The sequence below is a fragment of the Trichogramma pretiosum genome, unplaced genomic scaffold (assembly GCF_000599845.2).
Source record: "Trichogramma pretiosum strain Unisexual culture from Peru unplaced genomic scaffold, Tpre_2.0 scaffold3, whole genome shotgun sequence".
Classification (NCBI taxonomy): Eukaryota; Metazoa; Arthropoda; class Insecta; order Hymenoptera; family Trichogrammatidae; genus Trichogramma; species Trichogramma pretiosum.
The window spans coordinates 2378280-2405461 of record NW_019641698.1 but is presented as its reverse complement, the minus strand read 5'-3'; the positions used below and the strand labels follow the sequence as shown (position 1 = coordinate 2405461).

Here is a 27182-nt window from a genome sequence, read left to right as displayed (position 1 = left end):
ACTGCTGTTGCAATATATACGTGCTATATATAATGGAGAGAGAGAGAGAGAAAGACGCTCAGCGCGCAGCTGACAAACACTGTTTAATGAACACGTCCTAATAGCTCAGCATTAGATGGCCAGAGGCTCGTTTCACATTATTATGCATTCTATGTACCCGCGCGCGCCCGACGATAAAAAGGTTTTTTCGCCGTTAAGTACGTATTATAATGGTCGCGGCCTCAGCAGCAGAGTTCCTTGTATATAATATATAAATTGCGGCATTGCACACGTTGCTCAAGGGATTTTAGCGCGATATAAAAGCGACTCCTGTTTACTTCTAAGACGCCACAAGTGCAGGTCTTATTGGCGCGTTCGCACACACTTACGATAGGCGCGCGCGCGCGACGGCGACGATCCCTGCCACTGTATTTATTGTTATTTCATTACGATATAATACAAACATCGCAACGTTTTAGAGCTTGGATCGTTTGTTCTTGCATCTTGGCGTGCCACCCTTCGAGTCAGTTTTGACGCGAAAACTTTCAAATACCGTACCTTGATTTTTGGTTCGCTGCAGCCACAACTATTGGAAAAGTGACGTTGCGTCGGGATCCTTCATTCGTATCTTCCGCGAGCAGGCTATCTCGCGAGCGCTCCCGTTTGACAAGGTAAGTTTTATGCCCAAATTTACGTCCGCGTGACTTAAACCTGCGTCAAGAATTTATCGGCAAACTATTTATTTTTTTCGTTTTTTGACGCTAAGAATTTTAATAATTGCTAAATATATCATTTAAATTATTGTGTAATCGATGGCGAACAAAGTCATAAAAGCAAAGGGAAGAATGGCAGTATCGACATAAAGGTTATTAATGAATTGATCAAAAATTAGTCATGAAAGATACACAATGAGCGAATCAAAAAAGATTATTCTATTTATGTAAAAATCAAATGGTCTAATTGAGTAGTGCTGTAAACGGAAGTTTGACGATAGCGGAAGAACGAAGCGTGTACAAAATCATCGAGTGAAAATGTATAGAACGCAAACGACACCGCGGGTCAATGTTAAAAGCTCGTAAGTCAGTCGAGAATTGCTCGCGAGCGCGCGGGTCGTTTGCGCAAAATGCACCGCATGAAATTTATGTATATTCTCGAAATTGCGTGCGTACACGCACAAGGCCATAATGGGGTATATTTGCCATGCGATACGTAGAGTGTATATATATTAGTAGTATATTTGCGAAGCAACGACGCGCCGTTTCCAGAGAGAGAGGCATCGAGCTTTTCGTCGCCGAGTAACGTATACCACGCGCCGCGTTGCAGGCGTTATTTGCCGCGGAGAAACAAGAAATTCAGTTTAGCCCCGTTGCGCGCGCGGCAACTTCACTCGTCGAGGCAATATTGCGCGGCGCGCGAGCCTGGCAATTGCACGGCTGCAAATGTTTTCCTAGCTCACTACACATAAATTTTCGGCGTAAATACACGTAGCAACGTGAAAACTGCTTTCCCCGATCATACGCGCTACGCGTTCACGAAATTGTGCAACGAGCTACGGTTTCCGTTCGAAGCCAGTGAAGAGTGCCAATATTAATGAGTTTACATTTTATTTACAGAATGTATTTTGATTCTTCCATCAACTCGTCGCGTCGCGCTCCACAGCATTACATCCTGAATTGTTTATATCATTGTAACATAAATTATTCACACGACAGGTCGCGCGATAATATCTCTACGAAATTCTGCGCACAATGAAATTTTAACGCGAAAAGCAGCCTAGATCTCTCGCATTCGGTCTGTACGCGCATATCATATGAAGGGTGGAAAATGTTTTGACGTTCCTAGACGCGGCATCTCGCATTTACAATTACTGTACAATATAGGTGTAAGCAGGAGCTTGCGATGCTCTCTCTATCTCTTTCTCCCTCTATCTCGACACGCATCGCTTTAAGGGATCCTTTCAAGTCGCGACGGTAGCGACGACGCTAGCTTCCATTTAGTCATTACTGCAAGCTTCTGCAAGCTCCCGTGCAAGCTCTTGCACGGCGACGGCGACGAACTCGTACGCTCGCTACATTAAACAGAGACAGCAGCGCGCGTTGCCGACGATAAAAAGCTTGCGTGCATATACGCACCGCCGCCGAGCGCGACTTAGGCACCCGGGCGCTTTGTAATAAGTAGCGCAAGTTCGGGTCGCTTACGGCGGGATGCGCGCATGATATATAATCACGATAAACCCGCTTGGAGATGAGGTTCGCGGAGGCCTCGCATAGAACGCAGCTTTTAGCGTGAACTTTAATACGTGCGCGCACGCACTCAGCTGCACTTCGGGACGGGGAAAGGGGTGGAAAAGTTGAAGGCAAAATTATGATAAATGCGCGGAGGGCTGAGCGATTCTTTCATCTCGCGTTATCTCGCGTACTCGGATAATAATTTTTTTATGCAAGTCGCGTCCGATCGCGTTGAGTACACGTTGACGTTATAATTGATATACACCGCGCGCTACTTGTTTACCATCTGGATTTTTCATTTGCGATTCATTCGTTTTAAAAATGTCTAGCCCCCCGAATAAATGACCGAATTTAGAGCTAGTCTCGTGCACACCGACATGCGCTGAATTCGCTGAATAAAATAGCAAAGAGAGGAGAAAAAAAAATAAAGAATTATATTGGCACGAGGACACGCGCGAACGGCTGTTGTGACGATCGATGTTGCCGCGCGGGCCTCTTTCATAAGATATACACATACAACACACATTTACAATAATGTAAATACGCGCTCGGGATGCTACGAAAAAATTGATCGCACAAATTTGTTGTTTATTCTCGCGTTTATATACGCAGATCAATGCGTGCGCGCGTGGAGATGGTTATATAAATAATACAGGCGTCGCGATGCGGTTTGTCGCGATGATCCCCGCGAGCGCGCCAAGTTCCAAGTCAGAGCGCGCTTATTATATATCGACCGATGAATAATACTTTTTAATAAAAACGCGGACGCTTTCTCTCTCTCTCTCTCTCTCTCTCTCTCTCTCTCTCTCTCTCTCTCTGTCACAGTGTGCGAGAGAGGCCGCGTGAAATAACGTTTGATAAATGGCAAGCATGCTATCCTCGCAGCTCGCAGCTTACAGCAGCCCAAACAGTCCAATTAAAGCGAAGAAAAATAGAAATATATCCGCGCGGCCCGCAAAGGATCGCTCGCGCCGATCGGACGCCACCACTCTCTTATGCGCTTATAAAGCGGCTCGCAGGCAAGCGTCGACGACGGAAAAGTGTAATGAAAGTTGGCGACTTTCGACGATTGCATATTTTATTTATTTATCATCATCATCATCATCATCCTCGTTTGATTGCGCTCGCGCCTCTTCACGAATCATCAAAGTGAGACAGATGTCTGTATTGAATCGTATCTGTGTATGTGCGTGTGCGCTCACGTGGACGCCTAAGTGAGAGCATGTGCCTCGTGCAACGCGCAGCTTATATTACACATGTGTTGGTCGAACAAACGATTTGTTTACTCAGCTTTCGATCCAGACGAGGATGCGCGCGGCTAAAAAATAAACCAGAGAAACGAGAATGAGAGAACCTCGCTTGTTCAAATTGATTTCATCATTCTTGGGTGCAAGTGTACTCTCGCTCTAGTATGCTCTCTCTCTCTCTCTCTCTCTCTCTCTCTCTCTCTCTCTCTTTATCTCTCGAAGCTTAAAAATAGATCGAGATTTAAGCCCTTGATGAAAGCATTCGCATCGTTAGACACTTCCAGTGTATGGCAGCCGCCGGACGATTACGATTTCGCTCGTATAATTACCATCAACATTCTGTCTCTCTCTCTCCATACATACATAAGCCTGTATAATAATGACGCAAGAAGCACTGCGACACAATACACCAAACACCCTGAATCGATTGCTTTCATGCTCGTAGACCGCAGACTCGCGCCGAGGACGAAGACACCTATTTAAGTACTTATAAATGCAAAAGCAGCTGAATAGTTACGACGAGTACTTGTGCGGACCGAGCGTGCATGTGTACAGTATACACGCTATTATATGTAGACTGCGAATGGCAGCTTTGAATTTAAAGCAACCCGGTCACTTGAGCACGTCGTCGTCGTCGTCGTCATCGTCTCGCTGGTCGTCGACGCGGCGACTTCATTGGCGAGCTATATATCTAGCTAGTAAACGTGTGGGGGGAGGGACATCTACATGTGGATATAATAAAGACTTTAAACGAGACGCTCGAGAGCCGCAAGCAGCAGCGACTATTCCATGTCGTTTTCTCGATCTCTTTTTTGCACTCATAAACGCGCACGTATGGTCGAATTGAGATATTACAAAGTGAGCATGCCAAGTAAATATAATTACCTAATATGGCGGAAAAGATTGAATTGCATTATGAGTGGCATCTGCTACCTAAGAGGCTTCTCTATTGTACGATCTTTGTTACATTGTATGGTGGTTTATTGAAAATTAAAATAAAGCCATCTAGCGGTCAGTCGTAGGGGTTTGCGTGTATGTTTTCTGAGATCGAGACGTCAAAATAAACTTTTTTGTGCCACCCCATCGAATTAGAATCAATTATAAGAACTTTTTGGTTCTCAGAGAAAAATTCTTCCAAGAAATAGTCGCCCAATTAGAATTTCAAACTAGTTCAAATATCATACGAACAATGAATAAGCAGATAAATCGAAAATTTAATTGTAAACAAACTTATCATAAACGATTTTGACATAGTTCCTCGGCATGATTGATCATGTTCATCGTGAGTATAAATTAGTTTGAACGTTGTCGTTTAATACATTGATCCATCGTTAAATTTAGGCATCAAAATGGATAAAATTGGTAAGAAATCCGAGGAATTAGTCTCGAAAGATAACTCAAATGAAGTCGACATTGTGGTTTCAAACGACAAAAAATACGTTTGTGATATTTGCCAGGAGGCATTTACACTAGAATCAAACATGTTAACACACCGAGACACGATTCACAATGAACAAAAAGATTTCGCATGCGACAAGTGCGAAAAAAAATTTGAGTTCCGAAGTCATTTGAGTAGACACAAAATATCGGTACACAAAAGCCGCAAAGACTACGCATGCGACAAGTGTGAGAAGAAATTTGAGAAGAAATCGAGTTTATGTACGCATCAAAAATTGCTACACAAAGATCGTGCAGATTTCACGTGCAACAAGTGCGAGAGAAAATTTGAAAATAAATCAAATTTACTCAAGCACAATAGAATATTTCACGAAGTTTTCAAAAATTACTTATGCGAATTGTGCGCGAAGAGATTTGATAATAAATATAGTTTGCTCTTGCATATAAAAGCAGTCCACGCTAAGTGCGAAAAGAAAAGAGGACAAAAATCGAAGTTGATAAGACACCAAAAGACAATACACGGAAGTCGCAAAGATTTCGCATGCGACTATTGCGGGAATAACTTCAAACATAAATGTCATTTGCTCGCGCACACAAGAGCAGTCCATGAAGGCTTCAAAGATTACGAATGTAACGAGTGCAAGAAGAAGTTCGGATATAAATGGCTTTTACATTCCCACCAAAAGAGAGTCCACGAAGGACGGAAAGAGTATGCATGTGACAGGTGCGAGAAGAAATTTGAGGGACGAGACACTTTGATCAAACATCTAAAAACATTCCACGAGGGTCGAAAAGATTTCGCGTGTGACAAATGCGGTAATAATTTCAGACATAAATGTCATTTGCTCGGGCACATAAGAACAGTTCACGAAGGTCGCAAAGATTACACATGTGACAAGTGCAAGAAGAAGTTCGGATATAGATGGCTTTTACTTTCCCACCAAAAAACTGTCCATGAAGGACGGAAAGATTACGCATGTGACCAATGTGAAAAGAAATTTGGACATAAATCAGATTTGTTAAAGCACCGCAAGTCAGTACACGAAGGTCGTAGGGATTTCGCGTGCAAGAAGTGCGAGCTAAAATTTGGACTTAAATGGATTTTGCTTTCACACCAAAAGGTAGTCCACGAAGGCCGGAAAGATTACGGATGTGACAAGTGCGAGAAGAAGTTTGGACATAAATACCATTTGCTTATGCATCAGAGGGCAGTACACGAAGGTCGCAAAGATTACGCATGCAACATTTGCGATAAGAAATTTGGGGACCGAAGTAATTTGCTCAGACACCAAAAAATAGTCCACGAAAGTCGGAAAGATTACGCATGTGACAAATGCAATAAGGAATTTGCACAAAAACAGAATTTGTTTGTCCACCAAAGGGCAGTACACGAAGGTCTCAAAGATTACGTATGCAAGAAGTGTGGAATAAAATTTGGGAATAAAAGCAATTTGAACAAACACCAAAAAACTGTCCACGAAGGTCGTACAGATTACCCATGCGACAAATGCGAAAAAAAATTTGGACGTAAGTGTACTTTGCTCAAACATCAATTGACAATCCACGAAGGTCGCAAAGATTTTGCATGCGAAAATTGTGAGCAGAAATTTGGACAAAAGTACGATTTGCTCAGACACCAAAAGACAATACACGGAGTTTGTAAAAATAACAAAAACACGATAAGTGTAAAAATTAAACATGCGACTCTATCGAATTTGAGTTGAAACAGAAAAATCAAAAAAAAAAAAAAAATTACAGAAACTACTACCGTATACCCTTAGTATGAATACGGGCAAAAATCCAAATTCATAGTGTAAAGTGTCAGATAGTTTTAGCAGCGGATTCACTGGACCTGAGATATTTTTAATTTCGCGATCTTTGCAAGTATCAACCAGACAGCAAATCATCTGGATTCGATTGCGGAAGGCTACTTCGCACTCAGTATCTGCAATGGAACCGAACGTGCTTACAATGATTAATAAGCTTGCAACCCATATATGATCTCATCATCGCACGTATAATTTAAGAAGTAACGAATTTCTAACGTCATACACCGATTATTTCAATTGTAACTTAAGAAGTAGTTCTCAAAATTGTGTTTTTAAATAAATTTGTTATGTGTGTTAAGACGAGTACGTACTTCGTTTCATTTTCTCTCACATCTCGCTTCAACACAAATGGCACAAAAGTAAACCATAACATGATTATTCAATCATAAGAGAAAAATAAAAATATTCAATGAGATGAAGCAGATTTTTTCGTTTCGATTTTCATTGGGGCGTAAAATTGGCTTTCATTAAATCTAAAATTTGGTAAGTACGAAAGAGACAAAGATTTACGCATAAATATGAATTAGTTATTAATAAAAGCTGTACAGAAAATCTTCGATTCAAAAGACGTTAATCAGTACGTGATACGTCGAAAAGGGAGTGCGAATAATCAAAAAGCAAATTGGGAATTTCTATAATAGCGAAATTATAAATCAGTAGAAATTCGGCTCAAACAGCTGTAAGCAGTTTTTATTGAAAACTTCAGAATAATGAATGATTTTCAACTAAGCTTCGACAGCTGTGTGCTTCATCTTATTGTGTTTTTTAGGTGACATCATAGTCCCTGAGCTTCGTCTAAGATTTCGTTTAATATTTCTCAAAAGCACTATACGAAGTATCGAACACGACAGAATTTAGATTCGGTCACTAAACTCTGAGATAATCTATACAGTAGTCAACAAAAACGATGCTTTGAAAACGTTCTCTCGAACAATTGACGAATTTGACAAATGCAAATGATCAGCCGGCAAAGTGTGCCGCGATGCACGTAAGCCCTCTAATCGCATAACACGTAGACATCGCGTGCAGTATAATATACATGGCTATTTTCGCGCTCGAGAGCTTTTTAATCGCAGTTCGCACTCGGCGTCGAGTATGTGCAAATGCATAACTCGGCTGGCGGCGGCGTCGACGCGTATCAGCTGTTATGCTCGCAACTGCGACTGCAGCGAGGCGAGAGAGGCGCGCAGAAAATCAAGGCACGCACGGTATCACGGATAACGATAATTCGCAATGATTCAGAGATCGAGCTGGGCAAACTGCACATGTGTGTATAATAAACTGTAAAGGCAGGTCGATATATGCGTGCAGCGAGTAAATCATCGTCGAGGAGGAGGCAGCTTCATAATATACGACTCGGCCTTATCCCTCTCTTTCTTTCGCGTGCCCGGCTATATATAATTATTATTACTGATTCATTCCTCTCTCGCTCGCTTTTTCTTTTGTACTTATATATTTATTTATTTTCATTTTTCGTCACGATGCCTGCTGCGGCATGTGTCTCTGCGTGTGCACGACAGACCTATTATCCCGTCACCGGGACGTCGTCGTCGTCATAGGGCCCTCTCTTTTGCCTCGTAGCCACCACTTTGCGACTCCTCGGTCTCTCTCTCTCTCTCTTTCGCTCCCGCGTATATATATTTATTTCACGCGACCGAGCTCGAGCCCGGACACCACACAGTCTCAGTGGCTGCTGCTGTTACGGTGGCATTACAAGCCAGGCGTGCAGAGTACAACCACCTTTTGACGCGCGAAAACTTCCATCATCGTCGTCGTCGTCGTCGTCGTCGTCGTCGTAGTTGTCATCTCATTTAGTAAGCTCTGCACCGGCTTCTAATGCTGCTCCGCTGCTGCTGTCTTGTCAACTGACAACCTCGTCTCTGTCCGTCAAAATTATTCTTACGTGCAAAAAGGAAGGAGAGAAAAAAGCGCGCGTATAGAAAAAAAAACGTGAGAAGGAACGAGACTCGTGGACGCCGGAGATACAGAGAGAGAAAGAGAGAGAGAGAGAAAAAGCAAGAGAGCGCGAGAGAGAGATTAATTTTTTTTCAAAGCGTATCGTATCGCCGATCCCCCTCCAACTCTTGCTTTTCCATTGAGAGAAAAAACAAACAAACAAGAACTTCAGTGAATGTAATATCGGTATGTGTACATGTATATAGAGGCCGAGCGATCAGCTGACGATCCGCAGAAGTGTATTAGCCGCGCGCTCTGACGAGGAAACGATCCGCAGGCACATTTCATCTCTCGCGATCGTGTGCATAGTCCATATACAAGTTGAGTGTTCGCGCCTCGTAATCGTCGTGCTTTTCATACAACCGACATAAATGCATCGTAGCCGAAATCTCTCGTGGATGCAGCCCGCAACGATTGAACAGCTCAAGAGATCGACTTGGCGTCCGTCAGACATATCAATCACGATTATCCAAGGAGGTCAAAATCGGCAGCAAGAGCAAAGATAAAGAAGGGAAAATCGAGGGGAAAAAAGTTCACCTGACTGTGATATAAAAAAGTGATAGATATACGCACCATCGCCAGCACACACGAATGATATCATCGTTTGGTTATTTGTTTGTTATACATAGGCGTAAATGCGTTTGTTGACGTGATTTATTTGTTAATTTTTTTTTTCGCGCTCTCTTCATTATTTGCCCGCAAAAGCCGTGAATTTTGTTTTCCAACATTATATTGACGTTGCGTCGGGGGCCGGAATATGACTTTTACTGTGCTTCATCAGTCGTTCGGCATCGTCATCGTCATCGACAGTCATTGACTTTGCGTCAACAACCCATACATAGACAGCAGCAGCAGCAGCAGCAGGTCCGTGGGCGCCGAATCGCAGAATCTCGTCGCATTTTTGATTAATTTCTTTTTTCGTATCCTCGCACCGAAATCCAACACAGCTAATCTAAGTAAGTTTAATTTTTCTCAATTTTAACTATTCGTTTTGTTATGTGCCGCGCATCATTCTCGCGTATCATTGTTTCACGAAAATTCTGGCCACTTGACTCATTTCTAAAAATCGTGCAGTGGCCAAACTATAAACGCCAAAAAGAACCATTGGCATCGGCATAGTTGAAATATTATAAAAAAATAAATAAATAAATAAATAAAGTATAAAAAAATACGCGCGTCGATCACATAGCGCCGGCCGCTCTCGTATCAAACACAAAGTAGTGAGTAACGCGGAATAAATTTCAATGAAACGGGAGAAAGATCGTATCGCACGCAGATGCGTGACTGCTGTATATACGTTATATACATGCTCGGGGATCAAGAGAGCTTTCAATGAGGAACTATAACATTGCAGCAGCGGCAGCAGCAGCCTGTAATAGTAAAGCCGAGAGCTATCAATGGTCAGCTGCCACTGGAGTGCGCGTCTATTTATATAACTTGTTTTTCATTTAGAACCAGTTTTCAGAGGCGCGCGCCAACGTTATCAATGTAGATTACACATAGTTATATAGTGCAAAATCTCGGTGGCAGCATTGCTTTCGTTTTTTTCCCCCCCGAACATTCCTTGATAGGCCTCTGTATGCATGCCAGTGTTATATTAACACTACTATAGGTAGTAGGGTGCTGCCGGTTGCGATACTCTCGCGCGAGAACAAAAGCGCGTAATGTCACACGATCGCGGCGACGAGCTGCAATAATACTCGCGCGCATACCTGTATTGAAAACTGCGCCACGCGCGATCATTGCCCATCCGTTGTCGTTGTCTGCTGCATACACCTACTCGGAAAGATGCAATTTATGCACGAGCTTACGCGAATACCATCTCGCTTCGAGCTTCAATTTGTTCGTTTGTTTATTATGAGTAAACCGATCGCGCGAGCGAAGCGAAACAAACCGGAAATACGGGAATCAGGTACAATCGTGTTTATTTCTTTCGGGAGAAAACCAGCATGTCTAATGCGGTGGCATTTAATGTTTTGTTTGTTATCTGTCAAGAATAATTTCTCAATTCGCATTTTGCGTTTTTCTCGCTTTCTGCTGCTGCAGCTGTCGTTGCTGTTTATCGTTGACGCCTCGCGAACGCGCAGCGCAGCAACAGAGTAACGCGGAGATTATATATATCGTCGTTCCTTCTTTTCTTATTTTTATTTTCTTTTCTCATTAAAAATAAACTTTCATCGCGATCTGATAGCTTCGCGATATTAAAAATAAATTCTGATATCACGGGGGGGCATAGCGCAAAAATAATCATACACATATAAAAAGCCTTGGGCATTCTTAGAATACCTCATGAAAAATGTCGCTGGTATTTTTTTCTTTTTCGCAAGGGGGGTGTCATAATAAATTACTCATATATTGTCACCTGCCTACGCAAAGAACACGAGCTGTATATGACATCCGCTCTCTATCTCTCCGCGGCCGGCCAATCGTCGATCTCAGCTCGGCTTCGTATATCGCGTCTCCGCGTCGTTTTGAGAGCAATCAAATGTAAATAATAACATGTACGTATCGAGCAACAATAAACAAAATGAGCAAAAAAGAACACGACGATATTAAAGAAGCAGAGGTCGATTAAAATTTATCGCTCGATTTTCCAAATATTTACGACAAATTCTTGAATACCACGCAAAAGCACGAAAAAAGGCGAAAAAGAAAAGAGTTGAAAAGAAAAATACATAAAAATCGATTGTGCATGTGCTCGATCGCGAGTATGAGTGCATATATCGCTCGCCTGTACACGAGCGTCCGTCCGTGTGCTCGCTTCTGTGCGTGCGCGCGCGTATGTATGTTTAAGAGTTTATTTTTGAATGCAAAGTATCTGCATCGGTTTATAAATAAAATCCAGTCGTCGGGCGCGCGACAGGCAGCCTGCAGGTATGCGCGCAGGTTTATAAGCACGATAAATACACGCTTGTGGCGCCTTAACGACACACACACGCGCTCACTCACATGTATAATAACATTAAGCCGGTACCGATTTACCTCGGATCGGATCATCATCCTGTGCAACGCGACAGCTTCGTATATATGTATATTTTGCACCATATACATGTGACCATATTATGCATAATAACAAGCCCCGGCGTGATCGAACGAATAAATTCTTCGTGTTTTCCACTCTCGAGGATATCGCTCTTATCGTCAGCGCCGATCTATTAAGTATATACTCGTATGTGTAGCAGCGCCGTGGAATCGGTCGGGCGAGTATATTTCAATGCACGATAAATAACGATTGTTATGGACTCACGCGCGATTCCAAATCGAGTGCAAAATTTCCTGTTCGAGATGCAGTCTTTCACCTCTTTATCTCGATGTGGTTGTTGTTGCTGTTGCTGTTATTGTTGTTGTTGTTGTTGTCGTTGCAGCAGTCGTTGACTTGGAAAACGCCGAGCGCTCGAACGGCTCGATCGGTTTATGTAGTACAGAAATACATGCGTATAGTATACCGTTCAGGTGAAGATTGCGTTCGCCCGTTCGTAATATCAATTTTTGAATATACTTTACCGATATCGCTTGACTTATTATAATAACATGGAATTTTGAAAAAAGCTCGCGCTCGACTGGCGGAATAAGTGGCGAATCGATCGTTTTTGAAATTGCTACTGCTTTACACCCTGCCCGCTGGTGCCTGCGTGCGTACATAAAATTAAAGTGTGCGATACACACGTATTATCATAGAAATTCTACATCGGTGAAATATTCGCGCCACGAGTTATCTGGTCTCGAGATCGCGACGGAAAAGGGTCGCTAACGTTGCGATCCAGCTTTGTACATATAGTATCCAGCGTGTACCACGCACCACGACGCGATTTCGGTCTCTGAACTCGATCGTATAAGTATACGCGAAAAGTTTACTGCGCATTGTGCACATTACATTTGGTCGATATTTATATACCATACATTATGGTGATAAAACAAGCCAAGCGCCATTCGCGGATGATCGAACAAACGACAGTAGCGACTGCGAACGTTGTCCTTTGATTTTTTTCTTTATATTTTTTGCTCGATAACGCGCATGAATCCTGTCCCTTGCGAGCGACGCGATACGATATTTCGCGTTCATGTGCGCCATTGTCTTGACTCATGTTTCGTCATTACATCGAGTAAAGTCAGAGAAATTGTTATCTGCTGCTGGCGCGAGTATACAGATGGATTTTGTTTGTTTGTGGTCCACATATCGTGGACGCTCATGTTCGGTGCACGCGAGCTCGAAACGCTCAGTGCTCAAAATCGTGCGCACCAAGTCGCGAGCGCTGCGGCAATTTCCGCGAGGAAAATCGCGGGAGGCAAGAGTGCACGGCGATTTATATATATGGGTAAGGCTCAGAATTTTTTAAATAAACCTGCGCTCGTATGTCACCGATCTTGACGCGCTTTTGGTATGTTATAGTACATGGTAAAAAAGACCCAAAACCAAAATTTTAGACCCCCTCCCCCCTCCTACCCCCCACTTCCGGTATAAACGTCCATTTTCTATCTATATTTTTTCTGAAGGCCTGAAGCAATTAAAAAATCTGAAAAAATTCACAAAAATACTTTTCAACAATCCAAACAACCTTGAATTTTTTCAGATTTTTCGAGTGCTTCAGGCCTTCAGAAAAAATTATTGAAAATTTTGAAAATTCATATACGGCACTACGATGCAATACAAAGCCCGATCTTTTTTTCCAATTATTTTTGACATCAAAATACATAACCTCAAATTTTTTCAGATTTTTTCAGACAGAGCGCTGGCGGTTTTTAGCCGAAAAACGCCCTTTTTTTACGAAAATAATTTTTTTAGGGCGATATGAAGCTTTAAAAAATCTGGAAAAATTTTTTTCTTGTTTTTCAGGTCAAAATACATAACCTTGAATTTTTTCAAATTTTTTAATTGAAGGCGATAGCATCTATGGCTAAAAAACGCTATTTTTATGAAAAACGGTTCCTGGAACCCAGAGGTTCCGGTAAAAAAATTTGAAAAATTTTTTTTCGAATTCCTTGTCAAATTTTAATAAATTTTGACAGTCGCAAAATTTCGATTGGAGCTTCCTAGCTCATTCTAGAGCATAACAAAGATTAGAGCGAAATTCTGAAGACGTTCATCACAATTACATTACTTTTCAAATTTCTTCAATAGTGGGATGGAAAGTCAGCCGAAAAGTAGCAGGAAGCGATGATTTAAAAGATTTAATTTTTGATAATGAAAAGATTTAACTTTCCTGCTCGTTACCGAATTAAAATCACGCAAGTAAATACATTAGATACTTTCTTATTTCCCATGTACTTTGGGACGTATATGTTTTTTGCCAGGGCAAGGTCTCTTATTCGCCAGATAGATAACAGGCTTCGTATCATCACATCTATTTCGATCTATGTTACTGCAATCAATTGGTTGTAGATTAATTTTGTCCAGGCATATACGTATCTCTAACAGGTATTGATTTTGCTGTCCGTTGCTTTCCGTCTGTGGATTATTATTAAAACCCCGTTTTTCGTTAATTAAGTACTCAAGTCAGAATTAAATAGCACGTTTTTTTACGAACCGTTTTCATACATATGAATCTGGGAGTAGCTAGTTTTTGTTTTAGAACATTGCGTAAATCTTCAATTTGGTATGAATCTCCGTCTCTCTTTTCTTTTAGTAAATCTTCTAGTAAATTACTAGGATCGTGATGATGGTAAAGTTTTATGGTCTCTTGAAAGAAACTATGTGGACGGTCCATTTGGATCCTTTTCGTACAAGTACCGTGCTTCTTCCACTCATGCCGTTGCAGATTGTTGCTAGAATGCTGATTATTGTAAGAAATCCAGTTAATACGTAAATCCTCCGCTAAATGCGATATAGACTCTGTCGTGTATGTATTGTGTTCGCTGTGGCAAGAATATATCTTTCCTTTTTTTTCACGCTCTAACAGTGCATCATTACTTGGCCACAAGCCGTGAATTGTCCATTTGTATATGTTTGATGGCATGTCACATACACTGCAATCTTTCTCAATCAGTTGCGTTAACAGATTTACGTTCAATTTATTATCTGCATCTTTAGAATTGTAGAAATAACAATTGGTTTGAGGCCACATTAATGACAAAACAAGGTAATCGTAAAAAGTTTTCTCGTAGAAAATGTCATTTGTTTTTGGTTTATTCTTCCCCACTTTGAAAATGTCCAGTACCAATGTCTCAGAATCCACGTTTCTGTTACTTTGCAACACATCCATTCTTAAGTTAGTATGGATAAATTTGTATAATAATTTTTATCATACTTACATTATTTCTCTACTATGCGAATTCATAAAACGATCACTGATTATTAAGAAGATGAATATTGCAATAAATTGGCGTAATAATATCATTGCGGTGTGATTAGTTTTAAAAATTGTACATAAACTGTATACGTTGCGAACTTTTGGTGAATATCAAAGTATTTCAGTTGAACATATATATAAGCATATATTTTATTATAAACGTGACTGTAATATTAAAATTGTACGTCATTTGGAGAATATAAAAACTTCTCAAGTTCGAATAGCTTTTAATTATTCTATACGCTTTCCGGAAATTATTTTTAATTTTTTTGGTCATGCGTACATAATCTTCAATAGAATGAAGTCAATTAATTTTGGCAATTTTGTTAGATCCAACGTTTTCAATACATTTTTTTGTTTATTGACTTATGGTGCTAGTTTTTTGTAGATAAATATTATAGCATTAATTTAATGGTTGGCGACTATAGATAATTGTATATTTTCTAGCATAAAATGAAAAATTCAAAAAAATATTCTTTGCTTTAATATGATGCGTAGTAAACCTTAAAACCTGTTAATTTTCTCGCACTTCCAAGTATTAAACAATTTTTCATTCCAAAATGTAATGAGCTTTCCACGTGTCTGCCATTTTTGTTGCCGCAAAGAAAAACGAAAAAAATGCATCAATCGATGTACACAAATGTACATCGTACCATCGTACCGATTGTAACCATGAAAACTCCATCAATATAGATCGCCTCGATATCAATTAAATTAATCGGTGACGTCGTTCATCAGTACTGGGGCTGTGCGAGTACTCGAAAAAACTCGACTCGTCGAGTTCGAGATTTTTCCTCGAGTTCGAGTCGAGTACTCGATTTTTTGAGTACTCGAGTTTTTTCGGGTACTCGATTTTTTTTCGAATACTCGAGTTTTTAGAGTATTCGAAATATATATTAAAGTTTTAAGTAAATAAATAAATGATGAATTCACAGTCTCTAGACCACCTCCTTTTGTGTGTCCGTGCTTATAAGTGTGATGAAGTACGGTACTATTAAATTATTTTCTTCTTTCAATCCAATACGCTGCGAATATCACACTTATAAGCACGAACATACAAAAGGAGGTGATCTAGAGACTGGTAATTCATCATTTATTTACTTAAAACTTAAATATATATTGCGAGTACTCGAAAAAGCTCGAGTACTCACATTTTCCCGACTCGACTCGAACTCGAAAACTCGGGTACTCGCACAGCCCTAATCGATACACAAACGTACACCATAGCGCATCTATGTGTTATATTGATTGAATATTTATTGCAGATGTCCACTCATCGGTTTAACGGCTTTTTGATTCTTGCCCTCCTGGCACTGGTCGTCTTGCAATTAGCGAAAGCGCAATCGGACGTCTATCAGTATCAACAGCAGCAGCAGCAGCCACAGCAGCAACCGCTAAAGCGCCAAGGCCCGTCGCAGTATTGCGGCAAGCTACTGTCGCACACGCTCCAGCTCGTCTGCAAGGGTCACTACAACAAGCCCCTATACAAGAAGAGCGGCCAAGGTTTGTCCTAGCGCACAAATAAATATACATGGATGTCCACGTCAATCTTTGTTTGTCTACTAACTTGCCAACTGGGCTCTCCGTTTACGAGCTTGATATCTCATTCGAATTGTCTATTCATATATTGGGACGCCTCTTTGGTAAATTGAACTGTTTTCTTGAGAGGCACGCGACGGACGGTCTGTCGCGAACTTTGATTCGACGCTCGAAACGCCACCGTTCAAGTTTGTACATTAACCCGAGAGTAATCGAAATCTGTCGGAGCGATGGGCAATGCAATTGCACTAATAATATTTCATTATTTTCGATTATTTTTGTTGCTAACGATCGAATCATTCTTCTTTTTTGTTATTGTTTTGAAGAAAATTACGTTGGTTTGTAAAAAAATGTTTTGAGCCTTAGATCAACTAGCTCACTGAGACTGAATACGAGCTTAATTTTTTACCCAACAAGTTTTTCCAACACATTTTAAAATACGCAATTTTACGTGTACAGATTCATAGATTCGTATAAATTCGTTAAAAACTTCGTGAAAATTCCGATGACAGATCCTCAAAATAAGGTCGCGTTAGATTTCAGCGAGTGATCGTGTATGAAAATAATTCGTACAATTAAGTATCAGTAAAATGACTTCTTGACTTAAAAGAGGTATAAACTTTCAAAGTCTGCACAGTAAAAATATTTTAAATTTTGCGAGAAACTAAACTATTGAACGATAATTCCAATCCTAAATTATTCCTTGAAAAATAATCTATTTTCTTACTGATTTATAACAAAATGCAATAATCATTTATCATTGTGCCTCCGTTTGCAGAAATGGACACCGAGGACTGGAACGAGTGGAGCAACGACGACTCTTATCCATTCAGATCGCGATCAAACGCCATGGCCATGATCACCGGCAGATTCGGAGCTGGCCGTTTCCGGCGAGAGTCACGCGGCGTCCACGACGAGTGCTGCGTGAAGCCTTGCAGTCTCGAAGAGCTGTTGAGCTATTGCGGCTAATCGAGGTTACGCGCACCCACTCAACACACATATTCGCGCACTTAGGTACCCTGCTATTTTTTCTAGCCCAACAAAAAAAGTAATGCCTGACAAAATGAAAGAATACGATTAAGTAATGATGCAGGAAACTCGAAGCTTACTGTAGCCCCCGGTACTCATGATTTTGTTGTACAAGCGATTGTAAAACCATCGCGATCGCATTGAGGTGGTCCAAGTGTACACACCCTACAAATTCACAATTAGATGTAAATTCGTTCCGACATTGTTGATTTAACTTTTGCATAGAAAAATATATATTCCACAGTTGAGTTTGGCCCCTTAACTTGACAAATGCAATATGATTTTTAAAAATTCACTTGACCGTCTGAATTTCAATATCTTCATCATCGCTAAGTTTTTCTCGAGTATAACGAGTAAAAATATCTTTAATAAACATTTGAATTTAGCATTGTCGAATACGTTCTTTTCCTTTTCTTTTTTTTTCTTTTTTAGTCGCTCGAAAGTATCGACGGAGCCACTTCATTTTAACGCTATACGTGAATATTTTTTTTATCCAATTCATGCGACTAATTCACTTCGATATACACGATGCTTGGTTTAATAAAACTTTTATGAGCTGACTATTTAGCGAGTAAGATTATCTTCGCAACATTCGAAATCCCGTTAATTTTTAATATTGTGAAAATAAGTATATGGCCAAGCTACCAGAATTATATTCCATCGTATATTGTCGTGAGAGAGAATGGATATATTGTGAATCGTTGTTGACGAAGCTGTCTTGTATTATATGACACGTAAACGATGCAATTTTGTATCAGTATTCCGTTATTATTTTATATATTAAATGAAAAATGAAAACACAGAGAGAATTTTAATAGTATTCTATTAAAAATTAAGAAGCGGTAACTATTAACGTAAACCTTTTATTCTATTGTATTTATTCTTGCTTATGAAGTATTTTTAAGCGTTTAATTTAGTTTTTATTGCATTATTACATCGTTCGATTTAAATGCAAGATATTCGCAGAAATAATAATGATGAAGAATGGAATTATTTTTGTACGTTTATTATGAAAAACATCGTGATGGTAAAATTGTTATTATTGTGCTAATATGCAATTCGACGAGTTGATCAAAGCACGATTGTTGCATTTAAAATTAAGGTTTTAGAAAACATTTTTTAGAAACTTGTAAATACGTAGGTTTCCCAATCTAATTTCAACTGCTGGATAAGAATGATTTTATTGAAAAATCATCATTTACTTTTACGTAACATTTTGTGAACAATTTGTGCGGAAAAAAATTTCGATCACATTAATTTTTTAACATTTGAAATCTCTGGTACTGTACGTTTATATGGTCACGCATCGAAAAAAAAACTTAATTAATTATTGCGATTGTGTTATTAGTTATTTTATAAAACGTGATTTTCAGAGTTAGATTTTTTTGTTTAAAGAGGCTGTGACACGATGGAAATAGCTCTGACTGTACTGAGACTACTTTTAATTATAGAGGAAATTTTTTTCGTCACACTATTGTAAATTTCATTAATTATCAATGCAATGCAAAATTTTTTTTTTTTTATAAAACTTGAATGATACATTTATTGACTTCAGTTAAAAGTTTAAATGGTACTTTCTATTTTTTCCCTTTGAACATAACTTGGATAAAAATATATAACTCACGCGGATACATCAAGTATAGTTTTTGAATATATATATTTTAATGGTTTTATTTTTGGATAACCAAAATTTTTGTTCTTGCTCGACTTTGCAATCAAATACTTGGAACGGATAACAACTTTTATTGTTATTGTTTTAATAAACTACTGTATCTTGAAAAATTTTCTATAAATGTTAAGGGAAAGGACGAAAGAAGTACTGTTTATACAATTAATATATAATAGTCCTATGATTACATTGAATATTCATATCAACATATGTTGCTGCTTCCATATATTGATTTTGTAGGCTCGTGTATCGACTATTAACATCTAATGAGATATTTCTTATATAAGACTATGTACCATTGTAATTACACATAATAATTATTTAATTTTTGAATTTGAATTGTAAACGATAATAAACTATATTTGCATTGATTTTTTATTGTTTCAATATGTCCGTAGCTGATTTTTCTAATTTTACAAAGATGTGTTTTATTTATAAATTATTAACAAATTATGAATCATCATATCGTTGCATAGTAGGATTCTTTGCTGACATCTATAATTACTCATTTACCTTATTATGAATTATTTGACAAATGAACTGAAACGAACAAGTACGATTGAGTCTATTTTTTGTTATTTATCATACCCTAAAATATCAAGCAGGGTGACACTAAAAATATGGTAACCCTTCGACAACTCGCGGAGTGAGCACGAAAGAAAAATCAGAATCACTATCCCCCATTTTTTCAAGAAGAATCTAATTATAACCTTGAATTTGACCTTAACATTATTTCAAAGTTTCAGCAAACCAAAGAACTATTTTTCAAATAGAAAACCCTATTTTTTATTGAAAATTCAAAAAGAGAAATAAATAATCGAATATGTCTCATATTGTATTTATCAAGATCATTTCAAATGTGCAACATTCGAAATCCTTCTTAATTTTAGATCAAATTTTGGGAAAATAATTAAATTTTTCTTTATGTATCTCATGTAAGATTTATCGAGTACAGATTTCTAGAAAATGTATTGAAAATATTAGAAAAAAACATAATTGAAACGATTGAAAAATGTTGTTTGAGTTTTTTAGCAAAACTTAAGTTAATATTTGGGATGTATTTGTTATTGTTGTTCCTTTCAAATAGCATTGAAAAAAAAATGAAAGACATATTCGAACGTAAAATTTTCAGTTCTTTCCAATCTGCTATAAAAATAGGGATCCCTCCTAGAAAAAAAGATTTTTTGTTTGTTGAAGCTTTGAGGTGGTTTTCATTATCAAATTCATTGACAGCATTTTTTTTGGGACATATTTTTACAAGTCAGCTAAAAGTTTTCAAGTAAAATTCTAAGATATAGAGATAAAACCTGGACAAGGTTTTTTATTTTCTGGATAGATAACATGATATTTCTCTTCGCATACACCTAATGTTGGGGCAGCTGGATTGACAGGAGTTTCGCAGTTTATTGGTTCAAGCAATCCTTTGTCCAGACAAATACGTATCTCATGGAGGTATTGATCACCTTCTACCTGCAATTCGAACCCGTTTTGTAAATTTAACATTTCAATTAGTATTAAATTCAAAAATTTTATTTTTACGAACCGTTTCAACGCAGGTAATGTTTGGAACAGCCCCATGCAGAAATTCTTTCAAAACGTTGTGTAGCTTTTTAAATTCGTAAGATTGTCCTGGCATGATTTCCATATCTTTCAGATATTGACTGGGGTCGTATTTCTTGAAAAGCTCTATGGTCTTTTCAAAATACTTTTCTTGGCTGTTCATATCTTCTCTATCCTTCACACAGGTACCGTGCTTGTTCCACTCATGCTCATGTAATGCGATATTTTTTTTACTGCGACCGAAAGTAATCAGATGAGTATTTAGATTATTTGCTAATGTAGTGTTAGCATTTATATTGAAAGCATCTCTTTTCTTCTTGCAATTAAGTATCTTTCCTTCTGCTTCCGGAGTCCATATTAGTTTATCATTACTTGGCCACAAGCCGTGAATTGTCCACTTGTATCTGTCTAATGGCATGTTGCATTCGCTGCAATTTTTCTCAATTGCTAGCATTCTCTGATGTAATTTTTTGTTTTGGTACAAATAACAATTGGTCTGAGGCCAATTTAACGTTAACATGAAATAATCGTAAAAAGTTTCCGGTTCTATTGGAGGTTTCTTTGGGACGGTATCCATCTCTGCCTCTTTGGAAATGTCCTTCTCGAAGTCCATGTCTTTTTCACTTTGCAACATATCCGTTCAAGAGTTATTATTGGTAAAATCGTTTAAAGATTTTTATCGTACTTACGTTATTTTCCTACTGCAAGAATTCATAAAATGACCACTGATTATTAAGAAAATGAAAGTTGCTACACATTCACGAAGCATCATGGTAATTTTTATTTTTAAATATTTAACTAAACTTTACATGTTCGGAACTTGTTGTGAATATGAAAATATTCCAGTTGACTATAGCTGATATTTTATTAGCCACGTGACTATTTTATTGCAATTTTACGTCATTTGGAAAATATAAAATTTTACAACTCAAAATCGTTTTAAATTATTTTACATTGTAAATGTTCCAAATTATAATCAATTTTTTTCTATCGCGAGTAAGAAATAACTAGAAGAGACTACAATTTCAATTGATTTTAAAAATTTCGTAACATCAAACGTTTTCAAAAAATTATTTTGTGTATTACATTATTTAAAATTTGATTGCAGAAATCTGTATCTTTTAGTATTTTGATTAAGTTTTGTAGAACAAAATAAATTATGAATCGCCATTCAAATTTATTTCTTTATGGTGGCGAACATAGGTTCTACCTTAAACCCAAATACTTGAACCTAGAGTTATAGAAAATGACCAGATATGTAAAAGGCGTCAAATATTTTTGGAAAAACTGAGATAATCTATTATTTTTATGATGAAAACGTTAAGATTTCCCAATTGAAAATGTTATGTGTATTTTTATGATGAGGTATCCATGAATCCATGAGTGTTCACCTTTTTTTCTTGGCGTAAAATGACTGGATGCGTGAAACAGTAATTTTTTATTTTTTCTTACCTGATTCCAAGTTAATATTTATTTGATTTTTTTAATGAGTAAATATCTATATAATATATAATTTTAAACAATAAAGGAAGAATAATATTGATTATAAACGATTCGTTTGAGATTTCATTTTACAGCACATGGTAACTCAAGAAAATTTTGGAGATTTAAAACAAAAATATTTAGCAAATATTGATATTTTCTTCTATTCCTGTTTTTCATTCAATCGACCAATACTTCGATTTTTGACACCCTTCAAACGCTGGAGCATCCCTTAGCTGCCTAGTCAACTGACATTCTTGTTGCTTCATTTGATAAAGTGTTTCGATAATACATTGATAAAAAAATTAAAAAGATAAGTAATAAGTAAAATTATATTCTGCAGGAAATTAATGTTTTGATCAGCTATATTCAGTGTGCTTTAAAAAAGTTTCCTCGTCACGCGCGTATGATACCAAAGTATGTACTTTACAAATACATGCAAATTTTCGTGCCCCATTGTGTCACGAGCGATCTTAAATTTTTACGATCATAACAATAACAATAGGTTGCAAACGAATATTTGGAAATCCGCTTTTGGTTAAAGTACGCGTATGATAAAAAAAAACGATAAAAAATATATGAAAGTGCAAACGTCGAAGGGTGAAAAGTTCAAACGCGTGACTAATTAAAAATAAAGCGATTGATAATTCAATGACATTTTTGTCCAAGCGAGTGTGTAAAATCGATCGAATGCTGTATAATTGCTCGCGTTGTTCGGAAGCTCACTTCGTACAAGCTCGTCCTTGGCTGTTTTTTTTTGCTCTCCGTCTCTCTCTCACCCTGTCGTGCATTGTGTTGCATCGCCACCACAAATTACACACGCTATATACCTAATACCAACGAAGCCAGCGCGACTACACATACACACACACACATACACATACACGGACGGATAGACAGACAGACTGGATACTCTGCGTAATAGTAATTTTTTTTCCTTTTATTTCTATCGCAATTTCATCGGAGCTTTCCAATACGTGATCGCTCGTCGCTTTGCACGCGTTGGTAAGTCGACGGCGGGTAGGTGATAGTGAAAACGCGTTGCTGCCCGTTCGCGAGGGTGCACGTGTGTGGGTGTACGTATGTGCGACTAAACGCCTTTCGCTGCTGCACACCCGCACACACACACACACATACACGTACAATACAGGTTGTTGTTTTTTTTTCTGTCGGACACACACACCGAGCTCGGCGCGTGAGGTGCCGGAGAGAGAGAGAGAGGCAAGGGCTGGACGAGAATAAGTGATGCGCGCATCGGCGCTGATCAGGCTCGAAAGTCCGTGTAGTACGTGGACACTGTATCGATAGGTGCACCGTGAGTGTGTATATATAACGGCGCGCGTTACGATCGACCATACCGCTACATACTGTGTTCGTAGTTGGACTATCGGATACTTTTTTCTACCCCCTGCTTTTTTGTTTCTTTCATTTCGACGCTTTACGTTTTTGAGCTCGCGCGCGCCTGCGACTACCTATACTACTGGTGCCGTTTTCTTTTCTCTCTACGTCCTCGTTTTTTTTTTTTATTTTTCATCGTACAATCGTAGCGAGACAGTTTCGTAGATTGCACGACGACGACAGGGAGACACGAAAATTTTCTCTCTCTCGACTGTTCTCGAGACTTTTAAATGCAAACGGGTGAAATGGTCGGGAGTAAATGCCGTTTACCGCTAATAAAGTGACAAAGAAAATACACAACGGACCTTCGAGTAATTCCGATGTGGTGCGCGTCTGACATCGACGCAATAATGTAAGCGATAGTTATTGTCGTTGTTGAAGAAGAAGAAAAAGAAGAAGAAGAAGAAGAAGAGGACGAAAAAAGAAACGAACATCATTCCGAAAATGGAGGCAGAGGACAACGAAACGCAATTTCCTGCGCACATTACCGTAACGACTTATTCGGTGAGTTAATTTTATGCACGATATCGAGAGGCATCGAGCATGCAGCAGCTCTCGTCCTCGATATACATAGGCGCCGTCGCGCGCGATAACCGTGAATTTTCATTTTTACGACACATTTCCGGGCGCGCACACAATGGGGGCGTCGTCAGGATTGGCCGTACTCGTCTTACGGCAAGGAGGACGGCGAGTGGGTCGGGCGCGGCTACGCGTTCGAGCTGCTCAAGCTCCTGCAGGAGAAGCTGAATTTCACTTACACGATCGTGCCCCCCAAGATCGACGTGATCGGCGATGACAATCGTGGAATGCTCCAGCAGCTTTTTCGCAAGGTACATTTAGAGCAAAAGACGCGTACGTGTCCCCGATGGCCGCGGCTATATTACGCACATCCTTTGTATGCGCAGGAGGTCGACGTGGCCGTCGCCTTCATTCCGGCCCTGAGCGAGTTCCGAAGCTGGTGCAATTTTTCCGTGCCGCTCGAGGAGATGGACACGACGTTCTTACTGAAGAGGCCGCAAACCTCATCCACGGGATCGGACCTCTTGGCGCCCTTTAGCAACAAAGTCTGGATCTTGATTCTGCTCTCGGTCCTTCTCGTTGGACCGACCACTTACATCATGATCTTGCTCAGGTACGCGTGCAAGGGTGTCGAACAAAAAATTTCGTTACTCATTTGTCATTTCAATATTTGTGCAACGATCGATTAATCGATTGGCGCGTGGCGCGCGAGAGTGAGACAATTATAGCGATAGGCTAATCGGTCGAATGTTGAAACAGAATGCAATTCGCCACCGATGACCGAGCGAAAAAATTCACCTTGTTCAACTGTCTGTGGTTCGTTTACGGAGCTCTGTTGAAGCAGGGAACGACTACGGCTCCGATCGGGGGTAAATTCTCGACTCACTGAATTAATTTTTTCATCAAAATATAAATTTGTCCGTCCGAGGCGCCCGAAAGTTATATCGTTGAAATGTGAATTTACAGATTCTACGCGGATAATATTTGCTACGTGGTGGATCTTTATAACGATTTTAACGTCGTTTTATACGGCCAATTTAACGGCTTTTCTGACCTTATCAAAGTTTACGCTAGATATAAATTCAATAGACGATCTCATACGCTACGGACACTCCTGGTTCGTTATTGAAGGAAAATCCGTACAGACCTTGATGAAATACGTAAGTTCAAACTTATCGTCGATTCAATTTTCAACCGTCTGGTCAGTTGTCGAAAAAATCTTTGAAATATTTTAAAAATTAATTTTAGGACTACGGAGACGCAAAAATTCTCAGACAATACTCGAACAAATATGGATTTCGATCCTACGATTACAACATGTCCTATCAGTCTACCTTAGCCCTGACAAAACGTAAGTCTTCTTCGATAAATGTTATATATTTTCCCATCAGCAACGTACAATTTTTTTTCTTTTCATCTTGACGCGTTAAACTTTTTTTTGTGCACATTGAAATTTTTTCATGCTGCCCATTAGTACTTGAAAATGATTCAGCTCGATGAAAAAATTCCATTTAAGCTCTTTACATTTCACTGCGAATATCTGAGTAATTTTATATGGATTAAATAGCAAAAATGTACTTCAAACACATCAGAGTCATAAAACGATGGTTTGTACGATTTTTCAGTTGGAAAAGTTTTTATAACGGATCGGCCCTTCGCTCAGCTCGCAATTTTCGAAGATTATCGGAGTAAAACATTTGCCGGCGTAAAAGAGGAGAATAAATGTACCTACGTAATCAGCGAGGCTAATGTCCTACCGAAAAGTCGAAGTTTTGCATTTCCAGCCGACTCGCCCATCAAAAAACATTTCGATTACGAGTAAAGAGCATTTACGAGTGGTGTTTTTTTTTTTTTATGCTGTTCAAGTGTGCGCGTGTGTTGTCTGTCTGTGTGCGTGTGCGCAGTTCATAGCAGCGATGAAAATCCATCGATTATTCATTCGAAACCTTTTATATACTTTTTTTTCTTTTCTATTCTTGCCATACCACTCATCGTGCCTCTGCACTTGGCATATCTATACTCGAAGTAGCCGAGAGCCTCTGCGATCGACAGCAGCTCTCTCAGCTTAATAATTTTACATGCATTTTTAATTAAATCTAAAAGCAAACCTTCGTTCATCTTACACGGCCAGCTTTTTCGAATTTTTCTCTCGAAAAATTGCTGCTAAATGCGTTTGAAGCGACATTATACGTTTACAAAGCTTAAGTATACTCAAAGTACAACTACATTTTTTACAGGCTTACTAACGCAGTCGAAGGGGGATTGATCAAGCACTTGATATCGGAAAAACTACCTCTGGCGAAGTACTGCCCGCTGACTTTGGACTCGAAGGAGCGACGGCTCAAGGTATCCGACTTATGGCTGACTTACCGTGTGGTATTTTGCGGCATGGGCGTCGCCGGGATCGTCTTCTTTCTCGAATTGTTAACTCGGTAAGATTCGAAAAATCATCCTTGATACATTTGAAAATGATTTACCATTTTCTACCTGGCCTTCCCCAGAATAATGCGAAAAATCGTGAAGTATCACGAAAATCGACGGAAAGTCAGACAGAGCGCTGCAGCGAGCACCAATCGATCGAAGGCGTCCTGGGACGGTGGCGGCATCGTCAACAACAACAACAACAACAACATTACGCAGAGCATCGAGAAGAGCGTGTGGATGCGCACACCCCCGCCTCTGTACCAGCAGCATCTGTCGGTCGATTACCCCAAATCTCCGATGAAGACGTACACCATTAATGGCCGCGACTACTACGTGATGAAAAACGACCATGGCGATCGAAGATTGGTACCGACGGGTCGTACGCCCTCGGCTTATCTCTTTCAGTACATGCACTGAACACATCTGTGTTCTCCCAAGATTTTCTTTTTTTCTAAAATGTCTCTCTACCCTTTAATTTTGTACATTTTGACGTGATTAATGATGTTCGTTTGATCGCTGCTTGATCACAGGTAGAATTTTACTCCATAAATTCTAATTGGGATATCGTGCTAAAGTTGTTAAAATTTTCGTGTAATCAGTTTTAATTCTTACTGTTTATTGAATTAATAATGTATTAT

At 39.1% G+C, this 27182-nt stretch overlaps 4 protein-coding genes across 6 annotated transcripts; 2 read left to right on the top strand and 2 right to left on the bottom strand.

The window, feature by feature from the left end:
• The first annotated feature begins 345 nt into the window (after nt 1–345).
• Nucleotides 346–19532, top strand: LOC106650337 (LIRP). Of its 3 annotated transcripts, XM_014368273.2 has the most exons (4): nt 346–650; nt 9419–9593; nt 16190–16427; nt 17242–19532. In XM_014368273.2, the coding sequence occupies exons 3-4, from the start codon at nt 16190–16192 to the stop codon at nt 17430–17432; spliced, it is 429 nt and encodes a 142-aa protein (XP_014223759.1). In that variant the 5' UTR covers nt 346–650; nt 9419–9593; the 3' UTR covers nt 17433–19532. The 3 variants fall into 3 exon arrangements, with proteins under 3 accessions (XP_014223759.1, XP_014223758.1, XP_014223756.1); XM_014368272.2 differs by lacking the exon at nt 9419–9593; XM_014368270.2 differs by lacking the exon at nt 346–650 and having other exon boundaries at nt 8415–9593.
• On the bottom strand, nt 13843–14837 carry LOC111694377 (ribonuclease T2-like). The gene is made up of 2 exons (XM_023462322.1): nt 14163–14837; nt 13843–14083 (listed from the first exon to the last, which is right to left on the bottom strand). Exons 1-2 carry the CDS (start codon nt 14835–14837, stop codon nt 13889–13891), a joined length of 870 nt encoding a protein of 289 aa, XP_023318090.1. The 3' UTR covers nt 13843–13888.
• On the bottom strand, nt 18492–21519 carry LOC106650300 (ribonuclease T2-like). Its single transcript, XM_014368228.2, has 3 exons — nt 21411–21519; nt 20705–21344; nt 18492–20631 (listed from the first exon to the last, which is right to left on the bottom strand). The coding sequence occupies exons 1-3, from the start codon at nt 21491–21493 to the stop codon at nt 20449–20451; spliced, it is 906 nt and encodes a 301-aa protein (XP_014223714.1). The 5' UTR covers nt 21494–21519; the 3' UTR covers nt 18492–20448.
• A 1787-nt stretch (nt 21520–23306) lies between these two features.
• On the top strand, nt 23307–27155 carry LOC106650299 (glutamate receptor ionotropic, kainate 4). The gene is made up of 9 exons (XM_014368227.2): nt 23307–24105; nt 24255–24431; nt 24507–24733; nt 24880–24989; nt 25087–25280; nt 25369–25471; nt 25746–25938; nt 26358–26552; nt 26622–27155. Exons 1-9 carry the CDS (start codon nt 24046–24048, stop codon nt 26959–26961), a joined length of 1599 nt encoding a protein of 532 aa, XP_014223713.1. The 5' UTR covers nt 23307–24045; the 3' UTR covers nt 26962–27155.
• Nucleotides 27156–27182: the final 27 nt, after the last annotated feature.